The sequence below is a fragment of the Oreochromis niloticus genome, linkage group LG7, assembly GCF_001858045.2.
Source record: "Oreochromis niloticus isolate F11D_XX linkage group LG7, O_niloticus_UMD_NMBU, whole genome shotgun sequence".
NCBI classification, from domain to species: Eukaryota; Metazoa; Chordata; class Actinopteri; order Cichliformes; family Cichlidae; genus Oreochromis; species Oreochromis niloticus.
The window spans coordinates 7,424,501-7,443,343 of NC_031972.2; the positions used below are offsets into that span (position 1 = coordinate 7,424,501).

At 38.5% G+C, this 18,843-nt stretch overlaps 1 protein-coding gene across 2 annotated transcripts; it reads left to right on the forward strand.

Moving 5' to 3' along the window:
- Positions 1-5,053: 5,053 nt before the first annotated feature.
- pnp6 (purine nucleoside phosphorylase 6) lies at positions 5,054-15,374 on the forward strand. Of its 2 annotated transcripts, none has more exons than XM_003439443.5 (6): positions 5,054-5,227; positions 7,777-7,940; positions 8,030-8,133; positions 10,674-10,849; positions 10,938-11,128; positions 13,680-15,374. In XM_003439443.5, the coding sequence occupies exons 1-6, from the start codon at positions 5,193-5,195 to the stop codon at positions 13,877-13,879; spliced, it is 870 nt and encodes a 289-aa protein (XP_003439491.1). In that variant the 5' UTR covers positions 5,054-5,192; the 3' UTR covers positions 13,880-15,374. The 2 variants fall into 2 exon arrangements, with proteins under 2 accessions (XP_003439491.1, XP_013119807.1); XM_013264353.3 differs by having other exon boundaries at positions 5,057-5,227; positions 10,938-11,046; positions 13,680-13,811.
- The last annotated feature ends 3,469 nt before the right edge of the window (positions 15,375-18,843 follow it).

Here is an 18,843-nt window from a genome sequence, read left to right on the forward strand (position 1 = left end):
TGGAGAAAACGGGACAACAAGCAGAGTTAAACGCAGACGGAGCAGCAAAAAGCAGAAAAAACACCGGGCGTAAATACACATGCAGTAATGAGGGAGTGAGAAACAGGAGGGAAACACAGCTGGGACAAATTAGACATAACGAGACCAAGGAGGCAAAGCAGAACACACCGACATGGGACACAGACTGTCAAAGTAAAACAGGAAGCATAACACAGAAACGCCAACATTTACTACAAACAGAAAACCATAATTCACAGAATAAAGCTTAAACCAAAACACAAAACACTGGGTCGCAGACCCAGGACGGTGACACAATCAGCTATGATTGGAATTCCTGGAGCAGCTGCAGTGGATTTGTTGTTACTGTTCGCTACTTCTGCTTAAAAGTTGCAGCTAAAAAAGATGACTAAAAAAGACAAAGGGTGATGGATGACTTAAGATTGTAAAATTGACTAGCTGCAGCAATAAACACCTAAAAGCATTTTGGTTCATGTAGCTTAATGTGGCCTTTTCCTTTCAATATCTGTTAAATTTTTGAGGATGCCTATAATTTTCACTAATTAATGACAGGCTTTTATTGTGGAAAACTAACTGGCCTAAAGCATTTTGTTACTTCCAATAGGTATCTGGGAGCTTTCATTTTGAAAACCAGACATTTTAAGACAGTAGCTTCCTATTAAGGCCTTTTATTTTGAAAATGTCACAGAGTTAAATGATGTTTATAAAGTAGAATAACTAAATGGGGAGCTTTTTTTCTCAAACGTTACAAGTTCTGAAGCATGCTGGGATGATATATTATGGCTATGGAATAAAAACAGTGGCCTCTGCTGCACAGTAAAGAGAATAAAGGTAAAGAGGAATAGCTTTTCTGCTTGTCTTACTCTGACAGTTAATCACTCCGCTCTGTCTCTGAAAATTCTGGCCAATTTTTGTCATAAATTGTGAAATATTTCAGAAAAAATACATGCAAGAAAAGTAATGTTCTAATGTTTTGGTGCTTTAACTACATATATTTCCATGGTGAATGGAGATGGGGTGCTATGTGTGGAAATTCTCAAGAAAAATATGAAATTTTACTTTTTTGATGCAATTTTTTAAAAATCTCAACAAGTAAGCAGATAAGTCCTAAATTTTATGTGGCATTGAAAAACATTGTAAGTAATGCTGGATGGGAAAAAAAGCAGAGGCACTAAAATTGCTGAGTTGAGGTAAATACAAAAAAACCTCATTGCAGTCAGGTATTGATTTTTCTTCCATAAAAGAAGAGAAAGTAATTATTCAGACAATTTGTTATTTGAAGCACGATCTTTAAAAGAATGGGACAATGTTCAAAATGTAGCTCAGAGGAAAGTGGGCCCCTGTTAATTAATGAGAAAAATCTGTCTCACAAAGTTGCTGTAGTGCCTTCAATTCTATGTCACTTGCACGCGGTGATAGTACCATAACTTTCATAATAGAACTGGTAGACTATTAGTTCACAGGGGAAAAAAAGCCAAAAAGAACATATTACTCTCACCTTTCTTCATTTGCTCTCCTTCAAATGTTTATCAGGGCAAAGCAAGGACGCCTTTTTCTTTATCTGAATAGAACTCATTTTGAAAAAAGTTTTGTAGTAAACCTGCTAGAAAGGAAAGAGCAGTGAAGTCATGGACAGATAAACTGGACACCCAGTTTATGCAGTTTATACTAATGGCTACACTGGAAACAAAGAAAAATCATGATTCAGTTCAAACAGCATCACTCTGTGTTCCCAAAAGGCTAAAACAGTGTAAACATCGCATTCACTTGTGTTTCCTTTTACACTTCCTTATGGTGCAGTGATGTGAAGTTTTATATTCAATTTCAGACTTGGTTCAGAACACAAAAATGCAATGCTTTCTCAGCATGATGATGTTTTCTCATCTCTTGACTGTTTAATGAGATTTTAGCTGGATCATCAAAAAATGGACAAAAACACAGGTGTATTAAAAAAAGTTTGCTCTCTATTATCTGAGGTGCAATATTACTGTGACACCATTAGGATCCAGTTACTACATTTAAAAGAACTCAAAACAGATTCTGTTAAAACCAAAATTATTTAATTACAGTCATGTTTAGAAGTGGGTTGAGAAGTGTCTATACACTCATCATGGACATGAATGTCACTGTAGTTTTGAGCTTTTAAGGATTTCTTTAAACTGATCTTTTTCCGGAGTGGAATGACTGTATAGTACACTATAAAATCTTTTTTTTTTAAAACAAAACTTAGGTGCACAAGTTTGAATGTACTTTCCTCTAACTTTTCCTTATTTTGATTTTCTCTAATCCACACAGGGTCAAAAGTATACAAATATACATACAGTCCGGCTAATATTTCGTTAAATGTCCCTTACCAATGTGGCACCTTAAACCAGACACTTTTAATACTCATCAGCAAACCTCTGGATATTTGATCAATCTTCTTGGCAGAAGGGTTGATTTAAACTGGTTGTTTCCTGGCACAGACACAGATTTTCAGAGTAATCTGAAAATATTCAATAGAGTTGAAATCAGGACTTCAGCAATTATTGACCAGTTGAAAGACTCAGCTGTGTCCAGGTTTCAAAGGTCTAAGTGGTGATTTAAGGTGAAGCTGAAGAATTAATTCTCTTAGACCCAGCTGTGTTCCATATGTGTTTCTACTTCCCTTGTCACACTCATCTGTATAATATTGTATGAGTTTCCCTTTATGCCTATATCTTTATAACCCACAGATACAATCAAATATTTCTGATTATATGTCTTATACTGTATATTAAATACATAATCCTGCTCTCTTACACACAGACACACAAGCAGTCACCACCACATCCATTAAAACCAAACATCAGCTGAGCACTGTGTGTTCAAGAGGGTCATTGTACAGGCATGTGAGACACAAAAGGAATGTGAAAGCCCAGTGAGCACGATTAAAGAGCAGGAAGCTCCAATTAAATCTACAGGTCCACTTTATCCCCTCTGACTGATTACTCATGACATACAGTACATATCTGAACTGATTTGGTACATGAGACACTTTGATCATCTTCTTGTTTTGTCATGGTACCAACATTTCTGTTTTTTAGGCTTTTTCTGGCATTGTTTAAGTTTCCAGTTTAAACATTTGCATTTCTAATTTTCTTAGTTATAATCTGCTCAGGTTATATTTATAGTTCTAGTCTTTAGGTTTTTGTTACTGTTCCTCCCCTGTATTCCTCATTTCATGTGTCCTTTGTCTGTCTCCCCAGTCGCAGTGTCAAGCCCACGTCTGAGTGTGTGTGCCTCATGTTTCCTGTTTTATTTTGATAGTCCCGTGTCCTATGTTTATTGTATTCAGTTTTGCTTCCTCCCTGTCACGTCTGTTTGTATTTAGTCCACTGTCTTCCTCTGCCTGTTGTTGTGTTGTCTCACATTGCTGTGTATTCCCCTGCGGTCCTTGTGTCCCTCTCTTCTCTTAGCTTTCTCCCCAGTTCCTGATCCTGGTTTCTAGTTTTCAGTTCTCAGTTCTCAGTTTCCAATCAATGTTAGGTTTTGTTTACATGTATGGCTTAGGATTTTGGCTGTTCCCTGACTCGGACTAAGGAGGCACTCCAAGCCCGAGAGCTGGCCCAAGTCATTGCGTCCTCCTCTTCCACGGCACTGCAGCTTAATTCCTCCATTACCACATCACCACGGCAGGGAATGGAGTCTTCTACATTACCGCAGCTGCAGCAGCAGAAGAAATTTTCCATGTCTCTCCTCCTCCAGGTCCCAAGTTTTTTGAAAAGGCTGATCTGTCCTGAGTCAGTGTTTAGATTCTAAGACTGTTTTTTCTGAGTCCGTTTCCTCCATTTAAAAAATAGTTTTCATCATGCTCCTTCTAAGCCTGGAAGTATTACTACGGAGACTGGTAACTCCAGCTCAGAGAATTTAGAAGACTGTTTTCTTCACACTCCTCCCAAACCTGGAAACTTTATAGCCCCTTTTCTGTTAGTATCTGCGCGCATTGACTTGGCACGTTTAACCACGGTTTTCCATGAGGTCATACTACCTGGTACCAGGTACTTTTTCAGTACCTGCTCAGCCACACCACGCTACACTAATACCAACGCTGGCCATTGACTTCTCCTTGCTTTCTCATCAGTTCCTAGTTTTTCATTCCTAGTTTCTAGTTTTCAGTTCTGAGTTTCCAATGTTAGGGTTTTTTTCATGTATTTGGTTTAGAGTGTTTTGTTGCAGCAAATAAAAGCTGCCTCTTTTGTGTTCGAGTCTTACGTTTGGGTCCAACTCCAGCCTGCTACACAGCACCACCATGACATGTTTTTGTTTTTCAGTTGTCCCATGTGAATAAATGAAAAAGCAGTCAAAGTTGCATTAAATGGGAACTATTCATATTTAAGTTGAAATGTTATACTAAACTATTTTTCACTTTATCGGGAATGTTTATGGTTTATGGGTTGTTGGCATTAACCCATAACTAGACCTGTTAATTGTAAACTCGTGACATTCAAGGTAAAATATTGAACAAATAAGCTCCTCTAGCTTTGTATTTACCTTACTTTATCCTGTCTGTGGCATTACATAAAGTACATTGCTCCCCTTTTCTTCTGCCTTGTGTTACTGCTTTGTATTAGGTTTTTGTGTGTTTTCACGTTCATTCTTTTCGACTAATGCCTGAGTCAGCTCTTTGAATTGTTAGTCAGAGCGAGTGACGGGTAGAGAGATTATTTGTACAGCATGCTTCAGACACATGCGGAGTTTCCCCGAACTGGTGTTTAATGGAACTCGGTAATCTGAAATGTTTGTTTATATTTGTGGGATAAAAAACAATAACAAAAAAAAATATCCACAACAGTAATGTTTATATTTTATCTTATTGTTATTATTATCATATCCTTCTCTTTCCCTTCTTCTCTGTCGCCCTCTCACTGTTTCTCCCTCTGGTCCCGGTCTTGTCTCGTCCATTGAACACGGTTCAGTAAATTGGCCAGTCGGCTAGAAAATTGGATTTTGTATTCTTCAAAGGGACCGGCACTCTGTGTAAGCCCCGCCCCTATCCCCTACGAAATACCGTGACGTCAACGCGCAACACCCCCTCCGCACTCCGTCACCCAGGCAGAAGAGTCTCAATCGGCGGGTTTAACTGGCGTAGCATCCACGGGAAGCACCTGTGAAAATAAACACTAAACGGGACCTTATCGTTGCCATCGTCGGAAATGGAAGCGGCAAACCCCTCCAGCAGTCAGTGCAGGTAGGAATGACAGGGCTGGATGTTAGTGAAAAGAGCCTAATGATTGTCAAGGCTACTCTTCTGTCTAATTAGAATCTGGATGGGGTTAAAGGGGATGTAAAGAATACATCCTAAGATTTACTTAAAGCATGTTGTGCGTTTTGAGAACCGTTTAATGAAGGCAAAAGTGACAAGACGCTTATTTCTGAGGATTAGACCAGCCAATGAGAGTTTTCCTCCCTATGACGTGAGCTTGTGGTAATGTGACAGGTGGAAGCCTTTAGCTACGGCGTAACTAAGTGTAGAATATCCTGCATTGTTAATATTAAAACAAATGCAAATATCATTGCTATCTATTGTGATGATCTAGTCAGACTGGTTGCATGTTTGCCTAACAGGCCTGTCTTGCGTGTCTAATTCAAAGCCTGGGGCTTAGCAACTATCGCGACTAGTCAAGCTGCCTTTTGTGTTTTCGGGACTTTGTGTTCGGAATGCCAGAAATATGTGGCAGGCAGTCTGGACGCTTCAGAGCCTGAATACAAATTCCCCGCAGTACCACGGACAGCTCCACACGAGACTAACCAGCCCACCAGTTCAAGTGAAGGAGAGCCCTTACAAACTCATTTCCTGTTTGCTGTTATATCTTAGAATTCCCTGTTATGTAATTGTAATTGAAGTGAGCTCAAAGACAAACGTAACCTAAATAAACATTGAGCTTAATTTAAAGGCAGGTGGGAGAAAAATCAAAATAAAATTCACTGGCTTTACTTTTTACCCATATATTACTCTGTATGTTGCTAGGTGTAGCTGTAGCTGTGAAAAACTACTTCCACAGGAGTAAAGAGAGTAAGTAACATCCAGGTGTTATTAGCTCTATAAAAGCAGAGGCCTTTATAAAGGTTCTGCTTTTAAGCTTCTGGCCTGTAAAATCAGAAGCTAGTGTAGAGGATCACACAGAAAACAGCTACTTTAACTTATTGCAACTAAATTTGGAGCTACTGAAACATGGGTTGTACTTAGTTTTTCACAATTTTTTACAAGCTGTCATTTTCACATGACTTTAATATGCTAACACATAGTAGAAACGGTCAGGTTACTAAGTAATTAAAAAAACATGACAATCTAACAGATTAACACCATCATACAAAAGATGGCTAAACATTAAAGTTCTTATAATTGTTATTTGGTAAGTCTAGTTGGCCACTCGAAAGTAAATTCATCTTGTTTATGGGGAAAGTTTACTTCCCCTTAAATAAAAGGTTACAGCAGAATTACAGGAATGAGAGCTGTCATCATGTTCTTGCTGAATAAGAGATGTTTTTATGGCTGTGCTACATATTATACACCCCTGCTGATGTCTCCATGTTTCCATTGCTTGGGTTTATAAATCACTGATTAAAAAAAACAAAACACGCAATGGTTAAATAACCTGACATGCTGTCATTTATTCTCCACCTTCTAATCCAGCAGACGTTTGTACTGTTATGTGTTAATTTTCCTGACGGGTGTTCTTGTACAAAGCTGCCATTACCACCCGAAGGATTAGTTACAGAGCCACGACTGCAACTGACAGACTGGATAATGATTCAGTTACTTTCAGTTTCTTTCTCATGGATAAAATTTTTGATGCATAGGCCCCTGATATATTTGGCAGCTGGCCCACTTTCTTACTTCATGGAAACTTTGACTTTGACTGAAGTCTCCATCCCAGATGCCAAAAGTTTTACTGTTGCTAAAATAATTCCATGCTAGATTTAAGCAAAGAAACAGGTGGAATATGGAAAAGATAAGCCAGAACATCTAATCCTAGTCAGATATAGCATATATCTTAGATGGGATTTCTGGAGTCTTTAGGCTTTCTCCTGCTTCAGCTTGATTCAGGTAAAGGCCACAGCCTGAAGTGTCATTGTATTTTAATAACAAGGCTTGGCTTGATTCATTGAGGGAACATTAACAAGGTTATAGCTTTACTACCACATTTATAACCAGAATTACAGACTGGTTCAGACTTTATATAATGTAGTACCTTGGGGCATTCCCAATCAAATCAGCACCCCTGAATTATAATTTGGCTGGTGCACTCAAAATGGCAAAGTAAAAGCCCTTCAGTGTGTTGCACCCTGCATCATTATTTAATCATATTTATACAGTGTTCATTTCCGTGTGTTTTTTCTCCCACATTTCCCCTCCAGATTATCTTTTCACTTGTTTTTAACATTGCTGTTGCTGAATAGTGGGTAACTCTACCAGTTCTACCAGTGAGACAATGAGCATTAACTTTACGTGAGTTGTGGAAACTTTGTCATCACAAAAGGACACAATTTAGCTGGATAGACAGGTCAGGCTAGTTGATCCACACAGAAAAGCCTTAACCGAACAAAACTCATTAATCTTTCTATCTTTTTAGAGTTCTGACTTTTAATGATTGCCTATAGAAGTTAAAACAGCTTTCTGTTGAAGCTGTTCTGCTGGTTCTTCTGTTTTCAACAATGTCTTCTTTTTGTATTCTCAGTTAAAACTGCACATGTTGACTTGATATTGTTTATGTTCCTTAACACTTTCATATACAGTTATGAAAACTATAAGAAGACAGCGGACTGGCTGCTCAACCGTACGGAGCAGCGTCCTAAAGTGGCCATCATCTGTGGTTCAGGCTTGGGCGGTCTAGCTGATCTGCTGGAGGAGAAGACAGTGTTCAAATATAAGGATATTCCGGGTTTTCCCACCAGCACCGGTAAGTGGTTTCCTAAAACTCATTATTACTGTCTGGACAGTGTGCATATGCAAGCCAGCAATGGCTAATACTACACATGTGCTGTGCAGTGCAGGGCCATGCAGGGCAGCTGGTGTTTGGCAAGCTGAAGGGCTGCGAGTGTGTCTGTATGCAGGGGAGATTCCATTTCTACGAGGGTTACAACATACAAACGGTAAGCAGTATGTAGAGATAATCTACTGCTTGTAGTACTTTTCATTACCCAGATTAGACCATCTTTTTCTTTTCTGATGTCACATTGGCTACAGCCATCATTTATATAGAGTGCATAGTTATTCCACAATAAAAATAAGTAATAAATTACCAATATTTAAATTGGCATTGTGGGATCACAATTATAAACAGCTGCAGTTCTAAAAAAAAATGCTGGTTCCACACAAAGCAAAAGTTAAACTATTTCAGTCTGCAGTAAATACAGAGACATGACTGTTTTTATCCATCTAAATAGCAGTGATGCTAGTATGGCTAAAAACAGTCATATCTCTGATCTGATCTGAGTTTTACATTTGTTACAGCCCTAGCAAGTGTGTGTGTTGTGTGGGTGTGTTTTTCTCATCCAGTAGCTCAGCTTCCACCCATCTCTCCCGAGGAGCCAGTGGACAGCTGGCTTTATTCAGCAATCAGCCACCTAGCAGCATATAAGCAAGTGAAGAGCTGGTCAGTCAGTGTGTGGATCAGTCTTGGGTGGGGAACTTTAGTAGCGTATTCCGCTTATGTTAACAAAGCTTGGTGTTTTCTTTGAGCTACTGTGAGTAGCGGATACCTGGTGTTTACTCTTTGGGATGTATCCCATTATTTGTCCACTTCCATGCTCTGCTCTGCTGGTATTATATTTAATCTAATTGCATTTTGAATGGCCTCCATGTGAACATGTGCAAAGATAGAGGGACATTTATTTGTTATTACTTTCCCTCATGAGTAGCTTTCTGTCACAATTTCTATCCCAAATTGCAGAAGAAATCCAGTAACGAAAGAACAAGACAAATAAAAAGCAGTCATCATTCAGAGTTTTCATTAAAAAGGTTATTATATGCATATGGGACTGAGACTCTGGCTCGGCACACAGGCAAAGTTTAGTGTAGTCATTTCAAATTCATATGGTGTAGTCGTTCCCTCAGCAGAACATTCAGGGGCTTCAAGACTGTATCAATCATGTTTCATAGAATAGTTTCATAACTCATGAATCAGCATTATTGTGCTGTGAAAAAACAAGCAACTCTGGAACAAATACAACATTTCCATTACACAACCCAACTCGCTTCTGTGTCTTGAGACCTTGCTGATGCAAACGATGCACTGTACTGTAGAATTCAGCCAGCAGTTTAAATTCTGACATAGTCAATCACACTGAGAAAAACATGCAGTTCAAAGTGCCTTTAAAATGAATTGTTGTTCTTTAAATCGATGAGTCAAAATCAGACTTTCTTTCATAAAGCTCCTAACCTATGAGAGAAAGCTGTTCTCTGAGACAATTAAGACTTTCTCCCAAATAGCCTAGTGGTGACTTTTGATACACACTTGCATAGGTACAACTTGAGGTAAGAATTTACCAAGTTTGTAGAATGATCAGCTGAAGTGCTGAGATGACAGTAAGAAAACAAACCAGTGTGTCACATTGGATTGCCCTTTGGCCTGTGGAGACTGTATCCTGGTTTGACTTTTATTACCCGCTTTCACATGCCATATCCACATAAAATTCTCCATATGATCCCCCTGAATCATAAAGTCAAGTTTTTTTTTACAGTAACAGAAGGTCAGATGCTTTATGGTCCTTAAGCCCTACTTGGCAACCTGAAAAAAATAAAGCCAAGATCACATTAGATGGGATGTTTTTATTAACCATGTACAGGAAGTGCATGGCTCAGTGAATGGCAGTGTCACTCTGTTGGTTGTCCACACATTTTAATTGTTCCAGTACTTTGCTTTATTGCAGAATAACTGCAAATTAAAGACACGCTTATCACAATCTACTGTCTTTTGGTTAGGACTAATCAGCCATTGTTACCATGGCAATACACTCATCTGAAACATTTAGTATAGTAAAAAATAACACCAGCTATAATAACTGCCTGTAACTGATTACTTTGTCTTATACAATGAATATGTTTTTTAGAAGAAGTATTCCACCAAACATTATATCATTCGTTTGCTTTTAGAGGTTCTGCCGTCCTGTTATTACACACGGCTCTGCTTAAATTTTGTCCATGGAACAAAGTTTGTTGTGGGCTTATAATATGCAAATCCTATATCAAACATACCAATGTTCCACAGTGACAGCACTGACCTTATCAAGATAGCAAGCTACTCAATAACATTTCTGCACTAACTAGCAGAGCACTTTCATAGGCAATTCAATCTCTAGGGGAATGTGAAATAGAAAAAAACAATTTCTAAATGTGACTGCAGTGAAGAGTAGCAACAGTCATTTATGGGCCATCAGTTGCCATATAAAGGTTAGCACAGAACCACGACTGTTCCACACATGCGCAAAAACCTACAGTAATAAAAATCTTACTGACATCAGTGCATAAAGAAGCTGGCACTTTTATAATGTTTGCTTCAGATGATGAATTGGTTCCTTTGCTATTATTCCCAGGTTACCTGTAACTCCCTGCTGTAATATTCTGACAAACACTGAGACCATAAAAGAGTGACAGCTGCTGTCTCTGAAGCATACAATTTTTATCTTTCCAGGTGACTTACCCAGTGCGAGTCTTCTATCTGCTGGGTGTGACCACTCTGATTGTGACAAATGCAGCAGGAGGACTCAATGACACCTACAGTGTGGGAGACATCATGCTCATTAAAGATCACATTAACATGCCCGGATTTGCAGGACAGAACCCTCTGTGTGGGCACAATGATGAGAGGTACAGAAACACTCAGGCAGGGCAGTGAAAGAATCTGTATCTTATACATTACTCCTGTGTCTCATTCATGCATTAATTATCCCTGCAGGTTTGGAGTGCGGTTCCCATGCATGTCAGATGCATATGACCGTGACCTGAGAGCCCTGACCAAAAGAACAGCAAAGGAACTGGGCTATGACAACTTCCTGCAGGAAGGGGTATACTGCATGTTGGCTGGACCAACATATGAAACCATTGCTGAGTGCAAACTCTTGCAGAGGCTGGGGGCTGATGCTGTGGGTTAGTACAGCTCCTTCATCCTCAGTTCAGATAGTGCCCTTTAAAAAGATACCATAAAGGGTTAAAACTTCATAACAGTACATCTACAAGAGCCACTGTACAGACATTAAAAAAAATATGGATAAGGAGAGATGATTTACTTTGAAGATGTACTTACAGCAGTTACATTTCTGCAGTAATATCACCCCAACAGTTGGAACTAGTGGAAGCTAAAAAAGCATCAGTTTTCACCTGATTCACTGGACAGTGCAAAAACAAGCTTATGTGATACTACAGAGTTTTCCTGTCTGGTTCACTTGTCCTTTATGATACAATATTGAACCCCAGACTTAAAGGTACACAAGATATGATGGCTTAACTAAATGAGAGACCTAAAAATGACTTCAAAATCTATGCATGCAAAATGTTGTTTTGTTTAAAGGATACTATTTTTCATTTGGTCCTCCCAGTGATCATGAGTCTGTATTTGTTACTTATTTGTTCAGATCATTGACAGACCAACTTGGCACCTGGCTCTCCTGTTATTTTTACATAACCTCCAGTTTTTACAAAGTCATACAGTATGAATGACTTTGCAATTCTTCACTCTTGAAAACGCTTCTTCTAATTCCCCCCTTTTTCCCCCCCACACTTTTTGTTTTGCACATTATGTGGTAGTATACACACAACTATACTACACAATACTTTTGTGTTTTTGAAGGTGACGTTGGTTTGAATACAAGCTCTGTTTTCTTATTTAAATAATTCAGCTGCATGGTTAAAATATTAATTTATACATGCAGAGTCTACAAATCAACAGTAAACGGTCTGGATTCAGGCTATGGCTGGAACAAATCAGAAAAACTATCTGAGTACTGTTATTTGTCATGTGTTTTTAATGACAATACGGAAAGAGGTTACATGATTGGACTTGCTTATTGTTTGCCTTCATTACAGTTTTATTCACTTGTGCTCTTTAGATCCATCCATGAATAAATTCTAATTCTAAATAATTTGGTGGAGATCAAACTGGGAGCCATAACACTGCCTCCCAGTTTGCTGTGCTACTTCCTCCCAGTTTGTTCCCTCACGACAAGAGATATTACTGAACCGAGAACATAGAATAGAGCTCGTATGATTCATTTCCACCTCTGCACATGGATCGAGTACCCTGACTTTTTTGAGTTACACAGATATTAATGCCATTAAATTTTACTTTCAAATTCAAACTAATAACTCCTTTCCAACTCTTACTGCTGCGCTTAAGGGGCACAACACAAGATACCTCATCACTAAATCAGTTTCACGTGCACCTTTTTCAGTACCAACTTGAAAAATCAGCTATCATCAGAGATCATTTTTTCATACATAATCTACGTCTTTCATAAACAGACACTACGGACATGCTTGTAACCACTGGTTCACATCATATACATCACATCACACACCCTCTTACTCTTTTCTCACTGTGTAGCAATTGATGTTTTGTTTTTGTGTTATTATGTATCATAATGTGATTTAGACTTTCATGTCCTACAGAACAAGAACCTGATATAAACCAGTTTTAACTACATCAGATCAGTTACAGTAAATGTGACATGTTTAATGTTAAATATTTTCTGTGTAGTAAAATTGGCAGAAAAAGATGATCAATTTTGAAAGTTGTTATATGGGTTTATTAACTTAATTTGAAATTTTACTATAGATTACATTTATATATCTCAGCTTACAGCCAGAGTAGGTGCTAAATTACAGGAAAATATGCCATTTCTGACAGAATAGTCATTATTGTATAGCTAATGAAAACAAATGTCTAAGTTCATGCACTTTCACTGCCATAATCCTTTTAAAAAAAATTCAACAGGACTTCTAATGACTATATTTAAAACTGAAAGATGACTATCACTCGACTCTGCAGTTAACTGTAGTTCACCAAAGTTTTATAGGTTTGTCTGTCTGTCCCATAACTTTACTATTTTGTCTAACAGTAAAACAGGCAGCTAAAAAGCCACTTTATGCTACAGACCCAGCAACAAATGGCAGACAAGTGAATAAGGATCTTAAATACATCATATAACGATAAAAAAATGACTCCAAATGAATTCTTAATAGGCAACTGTTTGCTAAAACATTGGATATACCGATTTAAACTTTAATAATATTGTCATATTGGCTTCAAACCTTGTTTTGCTGCTCCCAGGAGGGCCACTATCACAATTTTTTTTAGACTGTCTTAGTACTACTTTTACCCTTAAGTTTAAGCCTACTTGTTATTGCATGTTTGTCATGTTCTGTGAGGTGTTAGCCTTATTTGGCTTGGTAACTACACATTTATAAGTGAAAGCCAAGTCACGCAGATTAATTAAGCTGGGATGATCTAATAGAAATTGCTGTAAAGTTGCATTTTCTGAAATGAAGGATCCTGTGTGTTTGGAGACTGACCTACACCACAGTGCTGAAGTCAAACCACCTTTTATTTTTAACGTGTCTCTTTCAAGGTTCAGTACTAACTGAGATTTAAAGGAATGTTTTTATGTACTCGATTAAATGTCAACCTCTACCCTCTGTCTAGGTATGAGCACAGTCCCGGAGGTGGTGGTGGCTCGTCACTGTGGCTTGCGTGTCTTGGGCCTGTCCCTCATCACCAACAAGGTTGTGGCAGATTATGAGAGCAATGAAAGAGCAAATCACGCAGAAGTGCTGAAGACTACTGAGCACAGGACTCGGGACCTCCAGAATCTTGTGAGCCACCTCATAGCCAAGCTCCAGTAGCATCATCTACAATGGAACATTTTAGGCCTTACAGTCAAATCACTGGTGACAGAATAATCATAGCTTTAAACAAAAGGTAAAAATGGTGCTTTGGGGGATAGATTATTATTTGCTATTGGGTAAAGTGGACATTTAGGAGAAGTTATAAGGTTTAAGATTTTAAGGGATTTAGCACTACCTCAGCAAGAGCTGCACAAATCAACAAATGTGATCTAGGAAACGTAAGCCTGAATCCATGCATCCATTCCAATGTTTCAACTTTCCACAGTCTCAGATATCACAGATATTCCATATCACAGATAAATAACTGTAATAGTAATACTTTTACAACCACTGGTGTGCATTTCTGTCCTAATGTAAGTGCTGCAGGGAGGTTGGGGTTTTCCCTGTACTCCCTATTACGATCACAGTGGCAGCAAATTTAAATCTGGGTCCTTGTTGAAAACCGGACTTGAGTATCTGAGTGAATCCAAACCTTTAAGATTTGATGGTTAGTTTATGCCTTCCTCCCTTTCTCCCACTCTTATTTTTGTTGCATGCATGCATGCTGCAGTTTGTTTTTAGCGAGAGCAATGCAAACATCTATTACCTGTGAATCCATCATTTATCTGTTTCAGGTGCACGTGGAAAACTCTGTTAGCTTATGGACTGGACTTATCAACTGGCATTATTTACTGGTTTCTTGTTGTTAAGGATGCACTTTTAATAATTATTTTACCTGTAAATCAATGCAGGCATATTTATTATCCACTTTAATCAAGAGTTTTATATTTCTAAGCAGGCAGATTACTTATCTATCCAATGTATTTATCTTATAATACTGGCCTACAAATAAATAGGCCGATCTCTGATATCATTCCTAATATTTAAAAAAGAAATCAATGAGTTTCTTAAAAGTTTGTCAAAAAATGAAGAGCACTTGGTTTTAGTAATCTCTTACTGTAGATCAACAGCTTTTCATATATACATATATATATGTATACCATACATATATCATACAAAGAGAGAAATCTAACTAATCACACAAAAGGACACGGTATAGTCTGAAAGAGATACCAGCAGTCTTATTAAATGGTTGTGATGTATGAGGGTTTTTTTCTTTAGTGGACTGCTTTATTTGCACACTATGAGGCCTCAACACTGTAACATCAGAGAGGGCTGGAATACCTGCAGTTTTCAATCTTTTCTGTGCTCATTTAGAACAAGTTTGCCTGCCAGCTTGTCTTGACCATCTCATTCATTAGAGCTGGAAAGGCCAGAGAAATACAAGATCAGCAATCCAAATTTGGCAGTTTGTTTTAGTCTCCTGTTTTCTGGTCTTTCTTGTGGTTGTACTGTATTGGATGAATTAACCCTTATGTGTTGTTTGTTAATCTTATTTAAAGTATTGAGGTCTCAGGTTAGAATTGTATTCAGTTATATAACAATGCACTCTAGCAAAGCAATTATTTGCCACGCCAGGTTTTGCTGCTATTAAATAAAAATTTACAGATGACATCTGGGTAATTGCATCTTTTCTTTGCCATGGGTGACTGCACACATTGGTCATTGTTTATGTGTGTGTGTGTGTGTGTGTGTGTGTGTGTGTGTGTGTGTGTGTGTGTGTGTAAGTAGGCTACCACAGGGGTACAGCCCAAAATCAATGAATATGGAAGTCAGTTTCAAGGAGAAAAGGACTTTCTTCCTCTTTCAACGATAATGAGGTTCAGTGAACAGCGAGATAAAGGCAAACATAGCCCCAAACAAAGCACACACCTCATCAACACATCTACACACTCTCTGTCTGCAGCGCCACACTCTTTCAATCCTTCACTTTAAACACACTTCAAACAGATGAGGTCAGAGTCAGATTGAAATAAAGCGAAAATGGCTGTTCCGTCCACCCCACCCCTCCGCTCTCTTATATAATTCATCTACATACAGCGCGCAGCCGTCTGTGGAGCTGAAATATTAATACAAATGAGCCCAAGAGCCAAACAACACACCACTGAGCTTGATTGTATTTGCACATACTCGTAAAAACGAGTCGCAACTTAACTGCACAGCAAAACACAAGACATCTTCAAAGATATGTAAGATTCAAATAACTCTCTCTCTGCTTTGGGATGAGAGGAAGTGGAAACGGGACACAGAAAAGCATAGATGATGGGAGCGACTAAAAGAGAATAAGAGAGGAGAACAAAGTGCGTTTGACTCTTCAGTCCCTACGGCTGCTGACAGGCTTCATCTGTAATGTAATGTTGATCTATCTATTGTTGCTGTGCCAACTGAGGCTGGGGCCCGTTATTGATTATTATAGGGTGAAAAGAGAAGCTGAGGAAATAGAGCGGGACAGCTCTGCTGAGTTGACACTCTTAAACACTGTCACACATTGTCACACACTCAGTCTTTGTCTCACTCACACACCCTGTGCCCTTATAGACTGTCATGTACCTGTGCTCATATCGGTGCAGCAGTGCCCCTCCTGTCCTGTTACTGAATGTGACTCTTACAAGCCCGAGGAACAGCGTCAGTGAGGGAATGTCTCTGCTGACTTTCACACGCTGCCTCCAAATCGTGTCAGCTGCCAGCAGTGTGTCAGCACTGTACCAGTGTGCAGGGTGGAGCTGGAAAATTACTGCTCCAACTCTGTGGGGATGTGACAGGTCAAACTCAGCGCTGCAGCTAATGGCGTGGTTTATCTCAGTTTATCTGGATTATCTTAATTATTTGCCTGCAGCTTCAACTTGTATACTGGTCTTGATTTATTGCAACAAAATTCAAACAAACAGCACAGACTGCACTGTAATGTGCAAATCGTCCCACAAGGGCAAAACCTTGCAGAGCTCTACTAACAAAGCTGTCGATCAGAGAGTGAGAGAGAGACTATGGGTCTGGAATATGGTTTGAAGCATTTGTGTAAAAGTAAACATGGATCCTTATTCACTGAATTTAATTTTCATAGAAAATAGGTCTACCCAGCCTGTGGACAAAAACACTTCAAAAGTAGCACAAATAATTGCAAACTGAATAATCCTGAAAACAAAACCCTCTAACTTTGCATGGAATCATGTAAATACTTTAAAAAAGGTGAACCTACTAGCTATATATTCAACTACGAACACCTCTAGTATTGCCCTTTTACTACAGCGTGGGGTTCATTATATTATATGAAGCTGCTAGGCACCTAAAACCAAATAATAAACAAACATATGCACTTTCCTTTGCCTACTTATGCCATAAATAATTAAATTAATTAAAAAATGTTATTTAGTGCATTTTAAAGTTATGATTAGGGCTTATGTTCATGCTGCTGGATGAAATGACTTTAGACTTTAGAGAAAGACCAGCCATGCACTACGCAGACAAAGTTGTTAGGCTCCAGCACTTCATCTTTGAATTCAGGCGTTTTCTGGCCCATTGCCACAACTGTATCAAAAACCAAGTGCAGTCTGCCTGCACAAACACTTGTGAAAGAACTGAGTGTTGTAAAGAGCTCACTGAAATTCAAGTTTAGGACTGTAATACTATGCCCTTGTTGTAACAAATCAGTGTGTGACATTTAATCCCTCTTAGATATGCCATATAAAGAAGGGTCTCCTACTTCCAAACCTGCTCTGACATTAACATCAGCACAAAAACTGTGTGCTCAGTGCTTCATGACATCAGATTCTGTAGCAGAGATGAGGTATGTGATGTAATGCTTTTGTCCATTTATTATAATTCAAGTCTTTTTACTACACTCGACTAATTATTTCAATCACCAGCTCCCTGTCTGAAGCTCATAGCTACAGGACAGCTTCAAGCTTCTCAGCTGACTCTTAAAACAGAGGATTAATAAACTATAATATCAGTAGCCAGCAAACCTAATGCAGCATTTATGTGCTATGGAGACATAACTTTCCTTCAGGAATCAGTGGAGACCAATAACTGTAGAAAACAGGGTTTTATCAATGGAAGGGGCATTTACCTTACATTATAAAGCATCGTCAGGTAACTGTTGTTGTGAATTGGCACTATAACAATAACACTGACATGAATTGAACCAAAGAAGAGCAAACAGAAGAGTGAATATGTAACAAAGTATCCAAAGGTTGCACAAAATGGGATGTTAGATGAATACTATTATTGTAATAAGTCTGCTATCTGTTTAAATACTTCAGATACTGATCTTTATAAAATGTTTATATATCAGTTTCCTGTTTGAAAAAGTCCTTAAGTGACCAAAAAAATAAATAATGAAGTTATTTTTTAACTGATATGAAAAAGATCCTCATTGAATCAGTTCTAGTGTTTAAAGAAGTTTTAGCAGGAAAAAGGAAAAGTTCAGTTAATCACTTAACTTGACTGCAGTCTTTTAAATTATTTCTGCCCCATAAGCTTTATTTTGTGCTTGCGTACTGGCATGACTCACTTGGCAACAAAATGAAAAAGAGACATTGTTGATGCTGTAGTTACATCTATTGACTACTTTACAGTTTAAAAATAATAGCTGTTAAAGTATTGACTGACATCCGCCAGGAAGGCTCGAAGGACCCATGTCTTACAGGATTTCAAGCACAACTGAGTATGAAAGGGAAATAATCTTTACTTCATGTGTATAAGCTTTCTTCTTACACGTTTCATCCAGCAGCATGAAGATGCTTCTGGGGATGCTTGCCCTCCTGCTCATTATGGTCTTATGAGTTCATTTTGAATATTATCACCTTTTGCAGCAAATAGTTAAAGAAATATATAAGAGTGCATTTTTCCCTCCAAGCCTCATTCCTCTAATAGGATCTGTGGTCTTGCTTTGCACACAAGACTGGCCATTAATGAAAATCCCCCGGTTTTTTTTTCAGAATTTACATTTGTTATGGGGGCTAATCACCGCTGGCTGGAGGCAGTGTGGGAAATGTGATTAGTGTGTGAGTTCTAATTAAGTCTGTGAAGCCTCACGCGCTGACAGACAGGCTCGGGGAGCTGCACGCTGGGAAGGAGAACAC

Bases quoted from the DNA above. Each gene is read 5' to 3' on its own strand.
- pnp6 (XM_003439443.5), top strand. From the start codon at position 5,193: ATGGAAGCGGCAAACCCCTCCAGCAGTCAGTGCAG. The intron at 7,941-8,029 runs GTAAGTGGTTTC...TGTGCTGTGCAG, and splicing joins GGGTTTTCCCACCAGCACCG to TGCAGGGCCATGCAGGGCAG. The intron at 10,850-10,937 runs GTACAGAAACAC...TTATCCCTGCAG, and splicing joins TGTGGGCACAATGATGAGAG to GTTTGGAGTGCGGTTCCCAT.